Genomic DNA, 23,606 nt, shown 5'->3' with positions numbered 1-23,606 from the left:
GTGCTCAGTTTGCTGGCAGCACAGGCAGCTGCCAGCCCTGGCTGCAGCGAGCTCCTGTTTCTCTGTCCGTCTCCTGCTGCACATCTCTGTTCCTTATAATCCCTGCTGCCCTCCCAGCAAGTGGGGTCCATCCTGTCAGTAGCAACACAACGTGCCATGTTGAGGATGAAGACAAGGACAAGTGTGAGGCCGAGGCATCCTGATGTCACCACTGCCCTGCCAGCCTGTACCACAGCAACTGCCCCAAGATAGGGCATGGGGTGCTTCCCAGCCTTACGTGGAGCCAGTTTCAGTGGCATTAATTACAGCTGTGGTTTGGATCACTTTGCTTGGCCATTAAAATCCATTCCACAACGAGTAGTATTGAAGTGAGCAAGGAATATTTGTGGTGGCTATGGATTTCCTCCAGGCCTACAGGAAGAGTAAATTAGTTACTGAAAACTTGACAGTTTGTCCTGAGTGCTTAACTCCTTCCTCTCTGGAAGCTGGCTTTTCAGAGGCAAGTGACTTTAAAAGGAAGTAATGTGCCTGATGCCTTTTTATTCCCCCACCCCCTCTTAACGGTAGAGCTGTAATTGCAAAACCAGCCAGAAGTGATTTGTTTGAAGAGGAAGTGTGGGAACTTCCTTTATAAATATTGCCTTTCCCTTCGTGTGGATCCAAATGTGGTTTCCTCTGCTGGCGGAAAAAAAAGTGCTTGAACTGAACAACAAAGCACTTTTTCCCGTAGCTCATGGCCCATGTAAGCATGAAAGAAAGCAGTTTTATTAAAAAAAAAAAAAAAAGAAAAAAGAAAAAAGAAAAAAAAACAACCAACCAAAATAAAAAGGCAGGTTGCTGCTCAGGGAAGAACTGAAGTTGGCTGGACCATCGGGTCATCTGGTTTTTTGCCCAGCCATTCCCTGTCAATGCCTGCAGACGGACATCCTTTGCTCAGGAGTGTGGGGCAAGTTATGGTCCCGTGGAGGGGGCTGAGGGGGAATCAGTGTTTACAGAGCCTGTGATTACAGAACCCGCTGTGACTTGCTCTGCAAGATAGGGCAATATCAGCCCAAAGCCAGCTCCTATTGCCATTTGGAATGGTTTCTTTTTTAAGAAAGCCTCAACATATGTGTCTTTCCTAGTGAAGTAGAAACAATAGCCTATACCCTTCCCCAGCCTAGAAATACCTTTGAATTCTTTGCAGAACAGGGGTTCACCTGCCAGAAAAGCAGCTACATCCAGGGAATTGTCTGTGCTCAGCAGTAGCAGGTAGGTTAAGCTCACAGGGAGGGAGCAAGTTTTAAACTGACAGGCTTAACCCTGCTATATTGTTGCACTTTTTGAGGGTTGGTTTTGTGGGGTTTTTTTGTTGGTAGTGTTTTTTTGGGGGGTTTTTTAAGTGCACAGTATTAGAGTGTATGGGCTTCTTGGGTGTGCAGGCAGCCAGCTGGCCTGGCTTGCTAACACAAAAAGGTGCAGATGATGGGAGTCAAGGCAGGGGGTCGATTTCCCAGCTCTGAAGAATTCCAAATTGGGAAGACAGGTTACAGAGAAAGCAAGGGAGAGTGTGGAGGGAATCAGGCTGATTCTCTGAGAGGCACTGAAGATGAGAAGAGCCCTTCTGCCTGATTTGAAGGAGAGAAGTGTTCTTATATTGCTTATAATAAGGCAGAGAGTTGTCTTGTTCATTGGATTTGATGGGCAAATGAGAGATTCCTGTATTATAACACTGGATTGATGTGATGCTTTCTGATCTGGCGAGCGAGAGGCACAATCAGGCCACTGTTTTACTAATGAGAGGTTTCTGATTTTTATACATTTCTCAGTGGGGAAGAAGAAATTTCACTCAAGCTTCAAACCAGGCTTTGTAGTGGTTCATTTTTGCACTTTTAGAAACAAACAAAAGAATAAAATTTGCAGCGCAATGGGCCATCCTGGGAAAAATGAGTCACAATCAAAGGACACACACAAAACTTCACTGATCTTTCCACTTGGGCCTGGGTGAGGCTTGCCTGGCTCACCATGCTAGTAGTTCTCACAAACTCTCATACCTTGCTTCAGAGGACTGGACATCCCAGTGCAGGGTGACAAAGGAGTGGGAAGTGAACTTTGGGTGATTTTTACTTTTTAAATACAATCAAAAATAAAGGTCTCATCTTTTCACTTCCTCCTGCACTTTGTTCAATGTCATGCAAATGCATTTAAAGCCCTACAGCGCTCAGGATAAGCTCTCAATCCTTTTATGCCTTTCTCCTTGTTTTCTACACCATCTTTTGCTGCTATCTCCTTATGTCACTTATTCTCTCTCATTCATGCTGCATTCCCCATTTAATGATCTTTATTCCTTTTTACCTTCTTACAGTTAACATTTTTTTTCCTCTCCTTTTTCACACTCCCACTGTCATGCCTGCTCCTTTTTCCAATAAAGCAGGCTGCATTCCATAATTCAGGGAGTAAACCTTCAAATTCTTGTGCAAGTACTCCCACTGACATGAAGAGACTGCAGGACTGGGTCCTAGCTTGGCAGATGTATGGGGAAAGGCAGTGGAGCCAATTTTAAAACAGTCTTAATTACTTTGGTGGTTTGTATTGCTTTGGTTGACTATTAAGATGCGTATTTCTAAGCTGAGATGTGCAGCAGTGGCACTGTATAAATAAAGAATTTCAAGAACTTGGTATAAAAAACTTTATAGAGGTAATATATTACTTTCAGTCAGGGGAAATGGAGGGACACCTTAAAATCAGTTTTACTAGCACCCTGTGTTTAAAAAAAACCCTTCTTTTTTCTTTTTGTTTAACCTCCTGTGCAAGCCTGGGCATGTTTGAGGCTCCCAGGATCCAATTTCATGTAGTATCCTATTTCAAATCCAGGCCAGAACAGATCGATCGAAAATCAGTGCTGTCAGAAATAAAACTGCCTGTGGAAAGCCTTCAATGACATGAAGATGAAAGGAGGAATGTAATGTAGCAGATACTGATTTTCTTTTTTGAGGTGTGAGGCTCTAAAGCAGTGTGTCCTTGAATGTTGCACCATTTACCTTGATTGAACAGTAATGGTTGTAGGACAATTTTGGTGAATTTTTGTGTTCTTCAGTTAGTAGTTAACAGCTGTGTTTTGTGAAGGGGGAGTGGTTGGTGTTGCTGGGGCTGTTTTAAGCCAAAGCAGAAGCTGTAGAATATCTTACAGCGAGCATACAGCTACCTGTAAGTCTGCACAACACCAGAATAACACAAGATTCCTATTAATTCTTGTCAGTGAAATACTTACTGGTATTTTGAAATGATTGAGCAACTTCAGTACTTTGAAAGCTACTGGTGAATGCAAACTAGTCGAACTGATCTGTGTTTATACTGGTTTTTAAGGTTTTTAAGATCAAACATAGATGGCAGTCTTCTTCATTTTACTTTATAATTCTATGACTTCTCTTCCCTGGCCTACAGAGGCCAAAGGTTCAAAGTAAAAGAGGATTATCTTAGAATTGAGAACAGAGAGAAACAGTAATATTGTTTTAGGACTTTGAAGGAGCAGGAAAGTGAAGGAAAAACTAAACATGTGAGCTCTGGTTAATTTTGAATTCTGGGTAATTTAAAAATTCGACTATGCCAGTATTGTGTTGAATTCCTGGAAAACTATGAGTAAACTTTGTTCTGCTGTGTAGTGCTGGACTGTCTCCTGTCACCTGCACTAAGTGATGCTTGTGACATGGTGAGCATCTTGCACTGGTGAGAGACCACTAGGTTGCACAAATAGGTCCCTTGCATGGAGGCAGTGTGTCATGGTGGCTGGCCTTGGCCCCATTTGCTCTCAGAATAAGGGAGGAGGCTTCAGAAAAAAAAAGGTGGTGTCCTCACATTCTAAAAAAGTGCTGCCTAAAACCAGCCAAGAGAATAGCAGTAAGCCAAGCAGAGGAGAAAGGAAGTCAGTAAAAAAGCTCTGGAGTTCATGTGCTAGAAGTGGACTCTAGTGTCTGTGGACAAGGAGGTGGAGAGGGCAGAATGGAGATGACCAAGAGCCACTTAAGCTAGAGAGTCACAGGTGAGGGAAGATACTGCATTGGTGGTATATTGGCGTGTAATAGCGTGACACTGAGTTAATTAGAGATGTAAATACACTGCAGTGTTTAATGTATTAGGCTAGTATTTGGTATCACCCTAAAGTTTTTAATAGTAAATTCTATATCCTGTTTCCATATGGTCATGGTCTGCATGATGTAAAATGACCTTCCCAGCACTGAAATATAAAGATCCATTCTCAAAATTAAGCTCAAAAACAGTATGTAGTTTTATCTTATGTGCTCCATTCTATCAAGGGCACTGTGCTTGTTAGCTCAACAGCCAGATGAAAGTTCCTTGGGCATATAAAAGTCTATATGAAAAGTGTCTGCTCCATATGTTACATGTAGCTGAAGGCTCAGGGGAATAAGGTCTGTGTCTGGGAACCGGATAGTACAACTTTCTATCCCTGACCCAGTGCCTGACCTTTCTGACAAACAAATAAAAGACTCCCTCAAAGAAATATGGTTCATGATCTGTTTTTAGCTCTAGAAACAAACATTAAAAAAAAAGCACTCAGTGTGCTCCTACTTGTACTTACAACAGCATCAGTTTTAGGTGCCACAGAACCAGTGCCGCACTTTGTAGTTTGCTGCTTTTAGAAGCCACTATTTCCCTGGCAGTCACAGTGGCAGGGTGGCACATTATCCACTTGCAAAATTTTGCTCTTGGACACAACCAATCAGCCTGAGTTTATAATCTTTTTGAAATTGTGGTATCTGAGACCTTGACCCTGAGAACAGAAGTGCAGCTGCCTGATGAGAGAGAGGGCACTTGCAGGGTGGGGAAGTTGTTCATAGTTGTCCTGTTTCTACTGGGTTATTGACCTCTCGTGATGGTCTTAACTGCATACAAGGTGGTCTTCATCCTTTCCTCCTAAAGGTGTGTTTTGATCTGAAAGTCAGAAATTGTGTCATGTGGAAGGTGGGAGCAGTTAAGTGTGTTCACATTGCGACAGGGTAAGAACTAAGAGTAGTCTATTGTCAGTAATGCCCTGCTGTTCTCTGTGGGTTATGGAAGGGAGATGGAGTCCCTTCTGAAAAGCAGCTCAGGGAAGATTGATTCCTAATTCAGGAGGCAATCCATGGCAGGACTCTCTCTGTCAAGCCAATGAAGAGAGAAGAAACAGGAAGATTAGCCTTGTTAGACTGAAGGTAGCTTGTGTGAGCACCCCCGTACCCACTTGCTCTATTTGTGCTCATGGTTTCTGTCAGCTTTATAGAACAGCTCCCCTATGTCATCCAAGTACTTTTAGTTTCAGGTCAGTCTGCAACTGCCTCCAGCTATCAGAGGACTTGTGACAGCAACGTGTACTGAAGTTCCTTCAGTTCAGGCAGTCCATTTTGACTGGCTGGCTGGCCAAACCCATACCATGGAAGACCAATTCCTCATGGTGTTCCAGTGTAAGATACTGAAAAAGTTGTGCAGGAGGGAGAAGGAAAAAAAAAAAAAAATAAGAAGCCTTGTGGCAGATGGTACCACCTGTGTCCATGTAAACTCATCCAAAGCAGTGTGCCATTTGAGTGGAGAAACCTGGAAAATCTGATGATTCAATCTGAATACATAGGGAGATAATGAGAGAGATTCCTGGCTTACATCCCAAATCTCTTATGAAAAAGGCTTCCTATTTTATAACACAGAAAATTGAATACAGTTTGGTGGCATCATTTTCTGGAACAGCTGATTACCAACTACAGACTAAACTGCCCAGTGTACTCAGGTGAGAACTGGCACATAAGGAGTCCACTGACTCTGTACCAGTTCCTGGGTTATCACTGAGCCTCTTTTTCCAATAAATAAATTTCTGATATTTTTAGCAAAGGACGCACCTTTATTATTGGGGGCATAGCTGGCTGAATACAACAGTCAGGGCTGACAGCATTCAATACATTTTCCAGGCTCAGCCAAATACTAACTTCCATGTACTTCAGTTCTTGCATCTGCAAAGTTGGGAGGTGAACAAACTGTGCAAGACGTGCCTAAATCAGTGTTCAGCAATGCTTGCAAAAATGCTACTAAGGAAAGAGGCAACATGGATATAAAAAGTGAACTTCTCATCGTGATCCATTGTTTCCTTGCTGACTACTTCCACCTCCTTTCTTCTTGGTTGTTGTTGACACTATTATAATGGTTCACATCCCTTTGCCACTTCCTTTTACTTCTGAATTTTCTTTTCCTTTACATGCTTAATTTACACCAGATCTGTTTTTCCTGTTGTCAGTAAGATATCAAAAGAAATCTGCCCTTTCCCTTGGTCCTAAAGTCCAATTTTTTTGTCTGTTTGTCTCTTGGGTTGGCTGCTTTACTTACACTTCTCTCCTATGACCTTCCTCAGTTCCAGTCCAAGCCTGCACTCTTCAATTATGCTGTATCATGGAACTGTGGTCTAAATATCTCACCCAGCTCTTCTCCCATATCCCTCATTTCACAATGCTGATTATCCATGTACATCCGCTACCTGGTGAGTGCTCAGGTTCTCTCAAACAGACTTTCCCTGGGAAGAGATAAATATATGTAGTCTTAAGGAACATCTTCCCATGGAGATATAGGGTACGATCACAGGAAATGAAATCCCATGGAACATTATCAAAATAAACTTGGTTTAGTACTGTGCAGCCTCAAGGAATGTGAAGGGAAAATAATGCTGCTGATGCTTACTTCTTACTTCCAGGAGAAGCCAATGTTGTGCAAGTTTCAAAGTCACATTCAGCTGATATGAGATGGCTTTGGAGAACAGGTGGTGGATTTTGCCAGGTGTTTGGGTCTCTCTCCCCTGGGAACTGCCATGCAGTGATCCTTTAGTGTGTGTGTTGGCTTTTGCTGCAAACTATTTAATTGTGCATTGGATGCTTTGCTGAAAAGCAGCTGGGAAATAACTGTGTAAGGAACAGGTTGAGCCATTCAGCACTCCCTGTGTCTATTGCCTGGGATATTTTTTTTGAGGACAGTTGTCATCTTCCCATTCATGTTGGACAATCTACATGAACCTTTTTTATCACTTTTTTGCATATACAATGATGTTAAAGAATGGTATTTTATTCTTCCCTAGAGGGACAGACACTGTTTCTCTTCCATTCTTAAATGTTAGATTGTGGGAGGTGCAGAGTACTCCATTGATAAGAGTATGTTCAAGCTCTAGCTAGAGGAGTACCAAATCATACAATAATCCATCTGTAATGCCAGGCATTCTTTCTGGTAATATTCTTTCTGGTAATATATCAGTTGACTTCTCAGTTCTTCAGTAATTAGTTGTACATCTGTGAGCAACTGTCCATCTGATTTATTATCCAAGCAGCTATTGAAATGCAGAATATTGCTCCATTTAGCTTCAGGATTGAAAGTTACGGTGTGCTAAAGTTGTGTTTAAAATTCAATAAAACTGACTGTATATAAACAAATTACAAGTTTATAGGACACTATAGATGATCTTAAATCTATATGTTAAAGCTCATAAATTTGATGTAATTGAGCATAGCTTAATGCATATGAATATATTTGTAATTGTTGCCTTCTTTTATTTAGAAAGAAGATTAAACACTGTCCTGGAAAATAACTTGATTGTAGTGAAGAACAGTTAGTGGAAAAGTGAATGTAAGTATTTCACAGCATGTGCCTATTATTTATGTTTGTAAACCATTGATATTGGTGATATTATAAGTCATGCTAAATTGGCAGCATAATTTACAAAAAGACCACTTTTAGTATGGCAAGAATGCAGAATGTGATCACTGTGCATATGTGTGTGAAGTATAGAATATCTATTACATAGTTTTCAGTATGGGGCTGTAGGCTTATACGTACCTAAATGCTTTTAATGGGGCCAAATGATATTAGTCACTTGCATGCTTATGAACTGTTCACAGGAAAAATGGCAACATGAAGTTGTCACTAAGTGCCCTTAAAAAGGAAAAAACCCCATTACTCCTATATAAATACCCACAGGGATTCTTAAATTCAGTAAGGGGGACATATTTTCCATTTCCAGAGGAATTTAGTCTAACTTGGAATAATGCAGCCAGTATATAGTATTTTTCAGTATACTTGCTCCAAAGATGTGAGATTACAGTAGAAAAAGATTGCACTGTGGATTGGCAATTCAATTTACAGTGAAATACAGCAGCTGCAAGTTCCAGGCTAAGTGCATCATTGCTCACTTGAGGTCACTTTTTCAAACCTGGAGTCAATAGTTCTCTAACAATAAGAGCTTTGGTTCATTTTCTAGAACCTTTTGAAACTGTTACTTTGCTGGTGAATACCCCATTATTTTTCTCAAACTAATTCCTTTCCCTAGCTGTATTTCATAATAAGGTGAACTCACTAACTGTGTTCCTGCACATGTATATGTACGTACACATTTGTGCATGAAGCAAAGCCATATCTCTGCAAACATATCCCAGGAGGCTTTGAGTGGCTCTGGTGTGCAGGGCAGTGATAGTCATGAATTTCTAGCTGCCACATTCCAGTGTTTTTTCATATTACATTTTTCCCACGATCTCACCTTCCTTTTCCTAGAGCCTGACTGAGGAGTTTGGAAGCAGTCAACTAAGCCTTTCCAAATGCCAAATAAAGTATAGAATTAATGACTTAGATGTCAAAATAGGACATCAATTCTGTCTTAAATATCTAAAGCTGGGGTAGTTTTAATTTTAGCCTTTCAACTCTTATAAACTTGTCTTCAGTAATTAGTGGCTGACCAATAGTACTGAAACAGTGAGATACTGCAGGAACTGCATACTGTATTGCAAAGTTTTGTCTGGTTTATGCAGAGTTGTCTACTGATATAGGGTTGCTTGAAATGACGATCCTAAGATTTGACAACGCTGTACCTAAGTTAAAGATTTCCAGACTAGGCTGTACGTTGATTCTTTACATTACTGGTATCTGGCCTAGTTTGAAATGTATGTAGGCTTATAAGTTATAAAATCAAGTCCTTAAAACCTTCTGATGTGTATTGAACAAAATAATACAGAGTTTGAAGTAATTTACTGGGACCAGTCACTCTGGTTGTTTCAGGGTCCTAAAAGTACATCTCAAATGACCTTGTTCACACCAGTGAACAAAAATTTTTTGTCAGTTCCTTTCACATTTTTCTCACCAACTTGATCTTCAACTTTTCTCCTGGGAAACTAGGGAAACTTGGGAAAGGTTATCTTCAGTTCCCATTTTTGTGAAACAAGCAGAATATTGGGAGTTGCTTGTTTGTAGTTTTTACGTGCCTGTTTAGCAGGAGAGCACCATTTGAGGATGGGTTGAACTCTAAAAAAATATCTGCCCAGTTAAAATGTCATTTCTTGTATGTATGTTAAAACAAATAAAAGACATGAAACAAAGCTACCTTTTAGGAAGCTGAGTAGTATAATATTGACAACGTGATTATCAGCTGATCTTGAAACTGGCAGAGGAATAAACACATCATGCTGCAAAGATGGATCCTAGCACTTTGTCCTTGATGTAAAAATAAATGTGATCTCCAGTATACGTTATTTTTCTGAGATTTTAACTTTGTGCATGTGTAGATTGAGCTCCAGAATGTAAACCTTCTTGATCTAGCTCTTGCAGCTGTCTGACATTAAAATTAGAGATTTACCCTTCTATAACTTCAATAATTTTCAAAAATTAATTGGCCTCATGTTGGCTGGAATTTTTGCAGTAATACAAAATTAACAAGTTTATGTGGACAGGAAAAAATACTTTTCCCTGTCTACTTTTAGTTTTATATCACAAAAGTGGCTATGGAGATATTCTCATATACAAAGTCAGCAGAGCCAAAGAGAGGAAACAGAGCACCTGATGGGAACCGAGAGGAGCAGTGGCTTTATCTGCAGCCGCTCACAAACTGGAGGTAGAGCCCTGAAACTGTGAAATCCAGCACCTCCTCTGACAATCATCCATTTTGATGTAGCACATCCAGAATTATTTATTAAAAATTTTTAAGTAAAAATTGAAAATTAATTTTGAAACTTGAGTTTGAATACATTATAATGATTTGTTAGGACAGCTGTTAGAATTTTGGCTTTAGCTACCCATAAAGTCAGAAAGTGGAATAAACTTGCTCTTCCTCATTCTAACCCAATGAACTTCTGGACTGACCTTTCAAAAAAAAGAAAGACAAAGCTGGGATCCTGGAGGAATCCAGTGAAATGTTGGTTTGCTGTGTTTCTTTAACCTGATGAAGAGGAGAAAGGAAATGGAGAAAGTGAGGGGGTTTTCCCACTTAAAAAATAAGGAAAGGCTAGGAAACATGTAAAATGGACTGGAGGGGGATGATGAACAGCCAATTGTGTTTGATTATAGTGATGATAAATCAAAATAATCTTGAGGCAGTGACTGCAAGGAGTAGGAAGGGAGTGTGTACCTTAAGGAATCAGGAGCAGACACCATCAAGTAGAGCACAGGCAGGAAAGTGCACAGGATGAGGGGAAGAACACTCAGCCCTGATTAGATACCAAAATTAGGTTCTCGCTGCACGTCTTGTAATCTGCGATCCCAGGAACAAGTTCTTAATGTAGCGCTGAGTGTTTTGTTCACTGTTCTCAACAGTATTTCTTATGTAAAATGCATGCACTGGCACTGTAAATAGCCTGGTTCAGACACCCTTGTGAAGGGTGAGGACCATGTCATGTCATGTGCTGTCACTAAGCTTTGCTGCCTGGTAGGCAGATTCCTTCTGGAAGGTCTAAGGAGATGCTTTTTATATTTCTAGGATTATAAAATATTTTCTATAAAACAGTGCCCATCTCAAAAATATCCACCTTAGTTTCAGGATCTAGTCAGCTATTGTAAAAATAATTGCTGTTTATAAGAATTTGGCTCCTCTATTGTGAATGCTATAAATAATTCTCAGCAGTGTTTGGACAACATGGTAAATAAGGCATAGAGCCACACTCAATATTGAGAAGAAAAATAAATATTGAGAAGTTAGTAGTTCATTAAGTTATGTCTATGCTGTGCATGAAAAGAGACAGGGGAACAGGGGAAAAAATCTCCCATGATAGAGACTATTGTGAAGGATTCATATAAGGAACTTTAATTCTAGATACAACGATCAATCAGTCTTTAGTCCTCAGAATCACCTGTAAGACACATCTTTAGATCCACAGGACTTAAGTCACCAAAACATTCGGTAGCATTTGTTCAGTATCTTTTGCATGCCTTGGGCAGCGGGCAAGAATGTGACATTGCAAAATGTCCCCGTAGAATTTCTGCTTCTACTCTGAGACCCTAAAAGGCATTCAAAGGCAGTACACATGGTTTGCATCTGTTTTCCTATATGTGCTTCCTGGCATCTCTTCCAGTATCTGTGTCCCGTCTTTTTTCTTTCCCTTCGGTTCTGTCTTCCCTGTGTTGCCTGGCTAACATTAAGGAGAATACTGCAGCTCCAGAAGAGATGACATCTCTGCACTACCAGCTTGAGTAGCCTGTGACATCAGGTCAGGCTGTAACCAGCAGCAGTAGCAACCACAGGAAAGCCCTGCATAATGATCTCTGCAGGGTGTGCAGAGCAGCTTGTTTGGAGCCTTATTTATGTTGCTGTTTACTTATATGCTATCAAATACAATCTTTTATTTCCCTCTAATTTAAGTTTATATTCACTGGGTCATATAAAGGCCAAATGTCATGCCTTTGCTGCTATATCTTCACCATGAGAGTACCCATGGTGAAAGTCTTGCCCTTGTCCTGCCCTTATTATCAAGTGCAGAGTGATTGCAAGAGAACTGGCTCCACAGACAAACCTTGGCTCTCCATCTTCCTCTGGCAGAAGCCTACATGGGTGGCAATCTAACAAAAACATTGCACAGCTTTATATGTATTTCATATCACTAGCTGCAGAAGAGCTATAATAGAGTTTTGCCCATATGTTGGCACCTTTCCCTCTGTGGAGAAATGAGGCCACGTTTTATCAGTAGCTGCAGTGCTTGAATACCTGCAGCATGTTATATACCTCTCATACTTCACTTTTAGACCTGCCTTGTAAAAAATACTTGTAGCTTAGTTATAAAAATGTGGTCTATTGGAGGGTATGGATGTCCTTTCTCCCTAATTCAGTAACACTTGACCAAGGCTACGGGTTTGGTTACAAGACCCCCAGGAGAGAAGATTCTTGCAACAAAACTCAGATTTTTATTTAGAGGTATTCATTAATCTTTCTTGAAACACAGATCCATGTGTCAGTCTGTCTTTCTCAGGTTTCTCTGAAATTATCTCCTGGGCAATATGTAGAAAAACAAATGGTAGATTCTTTACCATTTTGGGAGAGGGATGGAGACAAATTTAACTTCAAAATACTAGCTATTTTAAATACAAAATGATCCTTCCTTAATTAATACTTGGCAAAGCATTTTAAAGATCAAAGTGTCAATATTAGCTAATTCTCATGACACACCTGTCAGGTAAGTAAAAATTATATCCATTTATAGCCTAGGAAGCTGAAATACTGTCTAACATCAGCATTTTCACAGTTACTACCTAGTTAATTTACTGAAATAAGTAGTCTAATTCTCAAAGGTTCTTCATATTCTTAGCTGTCCAAAACTATACTTAGAACTCAAGAGTATTTACACTTTTGAAACCAAGTGCAAGTATTTTGGTATAGAAACATGAGTATTTGTGGCAGCTGAATATGAGGGATCCACACTTAAAAGGCTTTTTCCAAACTTAAGCAGATCTGAAAAGCCTAGAGCTGGAACCTATATGCTGTTAATTCCCAGGCTGGACTCAGACCCCTGCACTGCCCAGCTCTCCTGGCTTAAGGCAAAGGGTTGATTCTCAGGGGAGCTGCAAAAGGTAGGAAGTATAGATAAGTTTGGGAGGATCCAGTCTTCAGAGAGTTTTTCTTGCAGGAAGGTGTGTATAGAAGGAGTGTTTAGACGGGAAGAGAGTGCTTGAAGTGGAAAGGAAAATGGTGTGTGATAGAAATTAATTTTTCTACCTCCTGCTGTTGCTTCCATTAGAGATGCAGGTTACCTTGTTATTTCTGTCATGACTCTTTCTCCTTTTGTTACAGCATCAGCAGAGTGGTATAATTGGGCTGGAGGACAAATTTTTTGCTGCTCTATTGAGCAATGACTGAAAAGGAGAGGGGATTTTGAACAAGTGCTGTCTCCCCTTCAGTATGCGGTGCAACTTGTTTCCAAATGGTGTTTTAGTTGGAGCGGTGGTGGTTGTCAAGTGCCTTGCTTTGTCTGTGCAAACAGTTTTTGTAACCTGTTTGCTCTGTTCAGTGTGGCAATACTCAGCCCTGAATGCAGCACAAAACTTAAGGATGGCGTCACTCCATCCTGGCCTGTTCTCCCTCTCGCAGGAGCAGGTGGGAACGGACAAAACCCTAGCCAACGGCCATCTATGAGTTGGCACTTAAAGGAGAGAAAAGGCTAGGCTACAAAAAGTGGTCTCAAGGGATTGAACAGCCTGGAGCAGGCGTGCATGGCTGAATTAGGAGTTGGAATTGTTTGGCTTTCAAATTCAGAGGACTTGTTTGCTGTCTTGGCCCTGCTCAAAGTGAATAAGCGCTACTGCTAATAACAAAGCCCAACAGAAGAGGAGTGAAGGATTAAAAACAAAAAATTATGACTCACCCTTCCCTCTCCCTCCTCTCCCCAGTTTCAGTCCCTACTAAACCACTTTACCTCACCAAAGCCCTGGTGGCTTTTTGCTTATAAATAATCATGTGTTTGAAATGTTAAAATGTGTCGGCAGGAATTAAAAGGATATGCGATGCTACAGCATTAAAACAGTGCAGGAAAATTAAAACATAGTTATTTTTGGCAAGAGCTGCTGCATTCTGGGGAGATCAAGAGAAAGCAAAAAGCAGTTTACCCAAGTCTAGCGAAACTGAGTAGGAAACCTGGGTGCAGTAAAGTAGGGCTTCACATCAATTCTTTGTCATACTAAAGCCAAATTTGAAGTTTTGGCGTTATCTCAATTTTGTGGGGATGCAAAGAGGAGTTTCGTAAAAAAATTTCTGTTGAAGGTACTAGCCTAAACTGTCATCCTGTAAAGGTTGATGAATACAGCTGCTTGGTTATCACCCACATCATAATAGCTTTCTTCCTTCTCCTAATCCACAGTGGGAGATAACACCTGTAACACCCTAATATCAACATGTCAGCCCACAGTATTTTACAGAATAAGCAGATTGGGTTGTCCATTTGGGGTATTACTCTATACTCTCAAAGAAGTGAGAATATTGGCACCAAGTTTCTTATTGTGTCTGGCAACAAACATTGAGAATTGCCCCTGCTTAGAAAAGGAAATGCATTACAGACTTAGAGGGAACTGTTGCAAATCAGTTGTCAGCAGCATTGACTCTAGCATTGATTTTGCAGTTTGAATATCATTTTTAGTGTAATTCCCAAATGCTACATTTGCTTTGTCTTCATAAACCTTTGATTCCTGATCAAAATGAGCCCTTTCATTGAACTGCGGTTGTTGGAGTCAGTGAAATCAGCTTTCTCACCCCACTTCGTAATTTTAGGCAAGTGAACAATACCAGTATGAACAATACCAGTGTGAACATGCACAGATAAGGGCACTGTTCTGCTGCTTTTCTTGCTGATGATCTTGCTGCTGTTTGGTTCTCAGTACAGGGGAAGCCTCTGAATGCTATGCCTGTAGCAACTGTGCAATTACTAATAAACAAACAGTTTTAGGAGACCTCATTCATTTCAAGTCTAACTAATTTTTGAGACACACTCCAAGCCTCCAAAACCCAGGGAGCAGGGCTTTGAGGGGTTCTCTCCATATGAGGCCTTGGTGCTGCTGATCCCCTTGGGTTTGGTGCAGGGGTAACCTGGCTGCACGTGTGTTATGGGTCTCTTCATAGCAAAGGACTTCTGCTCTGTGCTTGCTATGCATCCTCTTGCTTTGTGATAGTAATGATGTTGTTTAAGCGGTGGTCTTAGGTGAACTGATCTGTCACTTTGCTAAATGGAAACTATTTGATTAATGCACTCTTTTGTATGAAATACACCACCTCCACTGCTCTTAACCTTTGCTGTTACTTTTGTGCTAGCAAACATGAAAAAATGCCCCATGCATTCAGGGTGTTACTTTTAATGGTAAATTTTTAATTTATGTGAATCTATATGAATCTATTTACTAAGCCCAGCTTGTGTTCTTGTTTTGTTTTTCTCCCTGCTATAACGCATTTAAATGTACTAGTTGAGAAAAATCTTCATAATAATCTTTAGCTCAATTGATGTTATATTTAATTAAAGAATTTAACAAGGATTAAAGTAACAATTAAATACTTCTCTGCTTAATAATTTTTAGGGCTAAATTAAAGGCAAACCTCAATCATATTTGATTCAATTAATGTAGTGCAAAAGGCATTGTATTTAAAAATAGCCATTCCTCTGGACAGTTAGACGATTTTCTTGTGTACTGTTACTGCAACACTCAATTTGATCAAGCACAATGTCATGAAGTAATGTCAAGACATAAAAATTTCTAGATTTAGATAATAAATTTCTCACTGTCAGTAACTAAGCCAATGACCTTGTAAACAGAAGGCTTCCAGAGATATGTAAAATACAGTCTTGTTTATCCTTGCTGATTTTCCTTAATATTGCACTACTTTAATTTGTAACTAGTTAACTGAATCATATCAAGTTACATTTGCTGGGAACTTACAAGTTTGTGAAACATTGCAACTCTTGTTTATACATAGATAGTGTTTTCTTTAAAATGTGTCTGGAAATTTCCAGGTGACTGAATGGACCTGCCATAGTTTTCAAGAAGCATGTTTTTTAGAGCTTGAGGTTTGGGTTGGGGTTTTTTTGCTGTTTTGTTGTTGTTGTTTGGTTGGTTGGGGTTTGGGTGGGGTTTTTTTGTGTGGTTTTGTTTGTTTTTCTTTTTTTGTTGTGGTTTTTTGTTTGTTTTTTTGGTTTTTGTTGTTGTTGTTGTTGTTTTTATCTTGAGGTTGCTGAATCACAGTTTTGACCTTAGCATTCTCTGCTTCAGTTTACATCCAAAACTCTTCACCACACACTACTGGCCATTTGACTCTTCAGGGTATTCAGAGAGGAAAAAGGGTCACAGTACCATTTCCATTCTAACAAGCAGAAACATACAGTACATCTGGCATCAGGAGTGGTGGAGCAGATTCCTCAAGTCCTCCTGCACTTCTCACAGTCAGCATCTTTAGCAAACATGAACTGTATCATTTTGTGCAGAAAACACCGGAAGAGTTTGGTCTTTGCTCTGCAGTGACATTGGTTGCCAGTGCATCATCAGAAGTATCCAGGAACTGAATGACTGTAGAGAGCTCTTCCTGGTCACAAAGCCAAGGAGATGCTGTTCAAAGGCTGGGATGGTTCTAGGAAGGGAAGGTACATGTGGTCAATAGAGCTGATTCATTGCACTTCCAGGTTTTTCATACATTTAAGTGAACTCAAATCAGGCCATCCATCTATTTTTGAATTATTCAGTTGTTTGCCTTGAAAGATAAATTGGATAGCATTTGTTTATAGCTGTCCAATCTGCAGGATATTGATTTTATCTGGGGTGTAAATAATTGTGGTGCTACCCTGGGTTTGCTTTGCAGGAAGCGTATGCTTCCTTTTTGAGCTGCGCCACGTGGGAACGTTCTACCTGTTTGCATGATTACAAATTTTGCCTAAAGGAGCATTATGAAAAGAAGTTATCTTTCCTAAGGGAGATATATGTGAGCAAAGCTTTTACAGCTGGAGGACAAGCTATGCTGGGAGAACTTGTTCTTTGATAATATGTCTTTGAAGTATATATAGGACCAGAAGGAAAAGAACATGTAAATGATGTAGAGAGGGAATGGAAACAGAAAAAAAAGCTAAATAAAGGAAAATGTTCCAAATACATCTATTTTACACAACTTGAGCAAAATTGAATGTGCTAACCTTATTGTAAGTAAATGTGGTACCCCGAAAATAGTACTCTTATACAAAAGCAGGTGTTTATTCTCATAAAAGAAGAATGAGCAGCGATAACATCTCCCAGCAAGTTGTCGTCTTTGGCAAGGTGACAGGCAGTGCTTCTTTCTCCAGTTGCAGGAAACCTGCTGAAGGTTTTTACTTAAATTGTGTCAGGACATGTTTATACAGTCGCTTTCATGAATACCAGTCCACGCTGGTCCAAGGTAGATTGGTTCTCCCATCTCCCCTGACTGCTGGTTTCTGCCACTTCCATGGGTGCCGTAAGTATGGCTGCAACCAAAACTCACACCTAAGCAAGAGCTGAAATCTAAGCTGACCAGGAGCTGAAAAATGAATAGTTCCTGCTGGAGCAGCTCCAGGAGTGTCTTCTCATCACCTCTTGCATGCCAATACCAGAACAAAGCAGAGATTTACCTTTCAGAGCAAGGGACTACTGCACTTAGAGACAACATAGATTCTTTCTAGTGATAAACCAGCTATCAACTGTTTTGCTCAGATGTTAGGCAAAGTATAACATTTACCCAAGATCTTCCTTTGAAATGAATGGCAGGACAACTTGAGGAGAGAGGGGCAAGCCTCTTACTGTCAGATTCAGTAGATAAAACTGAAACTGTGACCTTGTGGGACAGTAGAGGCAAAAGGAGGTTTCCTGAGTGGGTTGTTCGACTTATGATCTTCCTTATGCCTCTGTCAAGCAGCTGACAGAAGCCTTGCCTGTGACTCCAATTGCTGACTAGCAGGGGAGAGGAAAGGCGAGGGGTGAAGAGGGGCACATCTGATGTTTCGCAACACATGATTTTGAGGCGAGCATCTCTGCAGTGATGCTTGTCTTGCTCTGCCAACTCCTTTACTGAAGTTGGACTACATTTGTCGGTTTGGCGTTAATCTAATCCATCTAACGTTCTTGGGCGAGGTAAATATTTGACAGCCTCTGTGTGCTTAACTCATCTGCATGCTTTAAAGATTTGCCATATCCTTGTAAAATATTGTCATACAAGTAGTGGGTGGTATAGTGCATGCTGTTACAGTAAGTAAAGTAGAGCTTTTCAAGTAAATTCCCTAAGTGGATGCACATTACAGCATACAACTATGTTTTGTGGAAGTGGTTGGAATTACATTAGGGTCTCAATTTTCCATTCACCAGCCCTGGTAAAGGGATAAGCATCTGTGAGATGGAAGTTAGTATAAATTGATCTCATAAGTGCAAATTTTATTAAAATTCTTGTCTGTCAGTGTGCGAGCAATCTTGATGATTTTGTTCACAACAAGTTTGCTTTCATTATGGGTAAAATATGCAAAATGATATCTAAATAAAGAGTATGTTAAGCTGTTAAATGCTGATTCCATGAGTAATCAGACATTTTCTGGCTTCTGCTTTAGTTTGAAGGCTGTCTGTCAATCTTCGTCTTTATTCACGGTAAATAAAACCACTTTCCTGAAGGGATCAAGGTACAAGCATGTAAGAACCATAGTATTAAGCCTACTGCAATCAGTGATTTTGCAGGGATCTTGTTAAAGTTCAAGCTCTTTCCCTGCAATTGAGGAGAAATACCTGTGCATGGTGGAAATAAATCAGTCACTGTTAAAAGGGATCAAGAAGGCTTAAAATACAGGGAAACTGCTCAAGGTGAATGTCAGCACCCTTTGGAAGAGGAGCTAAAGATAAAATGATAAACACCAAAGATTGTAGCCCTTCCTGCAGCCAACAGTTGTTGATTCTGTGCTAGTTTGAAAACCAGGGATGTTATAGCCTGGGAAAGCACAGAGAATTCACTCAATGAGTGGATGGCAAAGAGAGACTAACCAAGAGACCTGAGTGAGGAGAGACACGTATTGAATAAACACTTGTGCATCATACAAATGGATACTTGGGCAATTAACGCTGCACAACCCTTTTTATGCCCATTGTTATTTGGATTGTGAGAATGTGAATATGCTGAAGAAACCAGTTGCACAAATGTAACTGCTTTTTGTTGAGTAAGAGAGTATAACTGCCAAGGATCAACAGATGATGTAAAGTAGCTGGTAAAAAACTAAATTGCTCAAATACTAAAGAAGTTTTTATTAACTCTTTTCATGGAATAGGGAAATGTAGCATTCTAAACAATAAATGTCAGATTCTGGTTATGTAGAGATCTGTTGCTGGTCTACAGTGCCACATTATTAAAGACATCTCTCTCTTTTTATCTGCTTTAGTTATCCCTTTTCCTCTATCCTTACTGTACAAATCTGGATTTTTGCAGTACAGAGATTGGGGACTTACTCTGTGCCAAATAGTGATCCATAAACAGAGATGGGGTTAGAAATTCTTGGGTTTATTCCATAGACCACCTCGGTTTAGAGTTGGGACTATGAAAACTGTGCTTTTTTCCTATAGACCCCTCAGTTCTAAGAATAACTCTTTTCTGAAATCTTCCCTATGAAAGTGTGTTTCTGTGCTCATTACACATAATTTCTCTGTTGCTTTTGCTTGAGTGTCATTTCTTTGTCCTGCTTTGGTTCCCTCTGAATTTTGAGCTGAGCTCTCAGGGGATAAGCGTACTGGAGATCACCATGGCAACACCAAAAAGTGCACACTGCAGGCACCAGGCTTTGCTACTATTATTCCTGTGAGAGCTCTGATGATCTGTGGACTTGTGGACTTACTTAGGAGCTGCGAGAGGGAAGGAGTCAGCATCTAAGAGCTGGTTGTACCATGCCTATTAGTAATATTTCTTATGTAAATTGAGGAACTCTGGATATTTTTTGCTAATGTACAGCACTAGCATCCAGCATTTTCATAGCCTGCTGCCAGTCCCTTGGTAGGCTGTAAAACCCTCTTTTTTTATTCCACACAGTTCTCATATTAGTCTTACATCTTAGCTCTCCTCATTTTCAGTCAGGACTAATGTGGGAGCCGTTGCAAAGACAGTTGTTATCCTGGTAAAAACTTAAACATGGTTGATGATAAACATGTCATAAAGATTATAATGCAGAGTTTGGAAGAGGTGAGTGCTTATATTCCTACTATTCCCAAATCCTTTTTCAGTAGAGAAAGCAAACATTCAAGGAAGAGTTATTTTATAGATGAGTATTTCACGGCAGTGCTTAGCAGAGAGTGGGTTCTCTCCAGCCAAAGGAAATAACTGGGTAAAAGTGTATTGCCTTCCAAGACAAGACTGTAGCTTGTATTCTGACAGGGTAAGTGTGACATTGGAGTTTTGTTTTGTTATTACTGAAATAAGAAGTACAACATATCTGAGGATCTGGAGGTTTTCTTTGATGCGTTTTCTTTCTTTTTTTAAAAAAAAGTACTATGTCAACCCAGCCACCATAAGAGTAGACCACCAGAAGGATTGGGCCTGTAATGCTCAGAGCAGTGACTAATTCAAGTGTGATCAGCAGCCTTGAATAACGTGCTTCCACTTCCAGTTATTGGATGGGGAACATATAGCCCACAAGGGCAAAATTCATGAACAAGCAAGATATGGAGCAGGAATGCCCAAAACGGTTGGCAAGGACTGTTCAGGAGATAAATGTATTTGAAACTTTCTTTTCTAGGGATTTTCCCAGTCCTATTTGTGGATGCACAGAGGTCAATAACCGTGTTAAATTGAGGGGAGCTCAGATTCCTACTCTGAAAATGGGTTACACATTTTGCATTCATCACTGGGGAAAATGCACAAGCTGATCCTGCACCAGAAGCCCAGATCATCCATGCAACTCAGTGACCTAGAAGTCAGGTTTCCCTCAATCTGTTCCTATAAATGTAGAAGTGTTTCTTTGGCAGCACTGGATCAAGGCATCTGGCAACAAAGCATCAAGGGTTGGGTGCAGATGCACTTAACATCCCGAACCAAGGTTTCCCAATTCCTAAAACAAATGTTCTCACTACAGAACTACAGTGCAAACACCTCAGCATTATGCACGTGCTCGTGTCCTCCACTCCTGCCAGTCAAGGGCATGTGTTTCATTTTGAATTCAGGTGGCTCTGGCCTCTAAGTGCAGAGATCCCCACTGGTGTGTTCAAGTGCTTGAAATCTGGATAGAGTTTCTACTGGAAATAAGTATAATAAAGTTTAGTCTGAGCATGAGACGAGCATGAGAAAAAGAGCAGAGCCACTGAGTGCTGACAAGGTGAAAGTAGTTCAACTTCTGTGGAACCCAAATTTTTGGGGAATTTGGGAGGGAAAAAGAGGAAACTAATGATATACATAGTCAGAAGTTATGAGAATGGCATTCTGCTATGACAAATAAACCTAAGGAATGCTACTTTCATTTTTTGTCATTATAGGGCCAAGAATGACCTTTTTCAACATGTAACTGCAAACATTAAATTGACCAATTTCTTTCTAAGGCAAATTAATTAAATAAACTCTGAAAGAAGTATTTTAAGTGATGACACATATTTTAACCTATTTATAGAAAACAGAGGTGTTGAAACATTCCTGTAAATGCTGGCAAAGAGTCCAGCACTCTTTAAGACTGACTAAAGAGAAAGTTCATGAGTTATTTTAATTTCCTGTTTACCTAGTTAATATTTTAAAAACAGGACTGAAAAGCACATTTGTGCATTTTGGAAGAATCTCATGCCCAAGATTTAATCAAGATAAGACTTTTTTAAACTTAATGTTAAAACATTACTTATTGGTGGTGATGTGGTTCTAGGCAACCCCTGAACACCAAATGCAGTTGACAGGATGCTGTAAGTCAAAAAGTGTTGTACCTGAACCCTATTTTTTAACCCTAAGAGAAAAATGTTGAGGTTATTTGGGTCACCACTGCCAGAATGTCTAACGTAAACAGGATAAAACAACTGGGAGCTCATGGAATCTCAACATGAACAAAGTTTTAAGAAGTGCTGATTTACTACTACAACTTCTAGCATCAGCATTAATTGAATCCAGTGTATTTATCTTCCTTTACCATTCTCACTAAAATTAGATTGTTTACATTTTTGAGCAAGTTAATGGCACAGTTATTTACTGTTTAATTCTGCTAAGCAGAAAAAAAAGTTAGTAGAAAACCAGGCTGCTCCTTTCATGTCTGAAACACAGTTCTTAGAATAATGGTGAGACTATTGATACTTTAAAGTTTCTCCTAGATGAGAAAGTGAGAGGTTTAACTCAAAGAAACTTCTGATTCCTTTTCTACGCTGAGATGTATAGCTCTCTTGACATGTCCAATACTTGATTCTGCTAGTTTCTGAGGGCAAAAAGATGTTCAGAAACTTTCCCAGAAAACCATGTTTTCATGCTTACCAGGATTAATACCCAGTATTGCTTGTTACAAGTCCGTTTGTTCCTAGAAATGTAAATACCTTATCCTTGAGGCTCTTGCACTAATTCATTATTTGAATGTGTCTTGACTTTGATGTGGAAAAGCAATTTCTACCGTGTATAAAATGTTATTGGGAAAAATACATTTTACTACTCATATTGTGAAAGAATTCTTCAATTCAGCCCTATTTCCCTCCATCAGCCCTGTTGTTTCTAATGATGCTTTCACCTAGCAAATCCAAGCCTTGAGGAGAATAATGCAGTAGATAACACTTTTAATCAGTATAGGAAATGTGAAACAGCAGGGAATTAATTTCCAACTGTGCAACCAAGAAAAAAAGAAAAATGAAGGCTGGAGGTTTTCTTTATTTCTTTCTCCTTAAACTGGTCTTATGCATGGGGCTTTTATGGTGCCACAATTTTATCAATAGTTGTTTCCTAATTCTGCTCCATTTCTGCAGTAGTATAAAATGTTGAGCTCCACACAGTCATTCAATTTTCAAGATCCCATGTGGACAACAGAAGCCAGTGTGCTTTTAGTAACCTGCTAAAAGGATAATTTTCCTCTTGTATCAATTGGATGGAATCTCAAATCTTAATAGTGGCTTAAAACACTGTCCATATTGAGGTGTGGCAATGGATGTGGAAAGACTGCTCCTTTGAGCAGGAAGCTTCTCTCTAATTAGTCCCAACCATACATGAGTGGGGGAAAAAGAAGTTTACCAAAATCATTTCAGAAGTCAGAACTGGATACTTTCTTGTGATAGCTGTTCCTTTGTACTGGGGTGTTATTAAATAATATGTAAACTGAATATGTGTTTGGGGAAGGTTTGTGCCGAGGGGTGTTTCAGAAGGGACAAGGGATGTGGCATTTGCTTGTCAGTCATGAGCAAAGTGGGTTTGCCTCCACACCTTGGGCTGTGTCTGTCTGTGTTCTGGATTGCACTGGGGCACCTGGGTCTTATCACAATATAAAAGTAGTGATTTTCTGAAGGCGCAAAGGCCAGGACTCAGCTGAAGCCAGAGCTGCAGGGAAGGCATGGCATGCTTGCAGCAGCTTCCAGCTTTTCTTTGCCTTTTTTTTTTTTTTCCACTGCATGGGGTACAAAAATTAAAAATCTTACATATTCAGTGTACAAGGAGGAAGATTTTTAGAGGGGGTGGGGAAAGTTAAACCCTTGGGGGCAACTGGGAGACTGAAAGCCTGGGGTCGTTGAGTGTTTTTTTGAATGGCCAGGGGCGGGAAAGGCAGGTGGAGCATCTGCACTCCAGTCAGGGAGGCTATTGGAAATGAGGAAGCATCATTCAAAATGCAGCTTACCTGGAGTTCTGTTCTAGCTCAGGGGTCTCCAGTACAGACATGGACCTGTTAGAGCGGGTCCAGAGGAGGACCACAGAAATGGTC

The 23,606-nt window shown here is 40.1% G+C and overlaps 1 protein-coding gene across 5 annotated transcripts in view; it reads left to right on the top strand.

Annotated features, from left to right (window-relative positions):
• The window catches only part of PLXNB2 (plexin B2), a 259,621-nt gene that overhangs the window by 133,320 nt on the left and 102,695 nt on the right, over window positions 1-23,606 (top strand). For all 5 annotated transcript variants that reach the window (XM_039383554.1, XM_027742588.2, XM_039383552.1 and 2 more), the window contains one exon: window positions 7,558-7,626. In XM_039383554.1, the coding sequence (XP_039239488.1) occupies window positions 7,625-7,626 (2 nt within the window). In that variant the 5' untranslated portion in view covers window positions 7,558-7,624. The remainder of the gene's footprint in view (window positions 1-7,557; window positions 7,627-23,606) is intronic.

Source organism: Pipra filicauda, unplaced genomic scaffold (genome assembly GCF_003945595.2).
Source record: "Pipra filicauda isolate LSUMZ 115617 unplaced genomic scaffold, ASM394559v2 scaffold113_size4260070_pilon, whole genome shotgun sequence".
NCBI lineage: Eukaryota > Metazoa > Chordata > Aves > Passeriformes > Pipridae > Pipra > Pipra filicauda.
The sequence above is the reverse complement of the archived record's forward strand: the minus strand, read 5'-3'. Positions and strand labels throughout refer to the sequence as shown.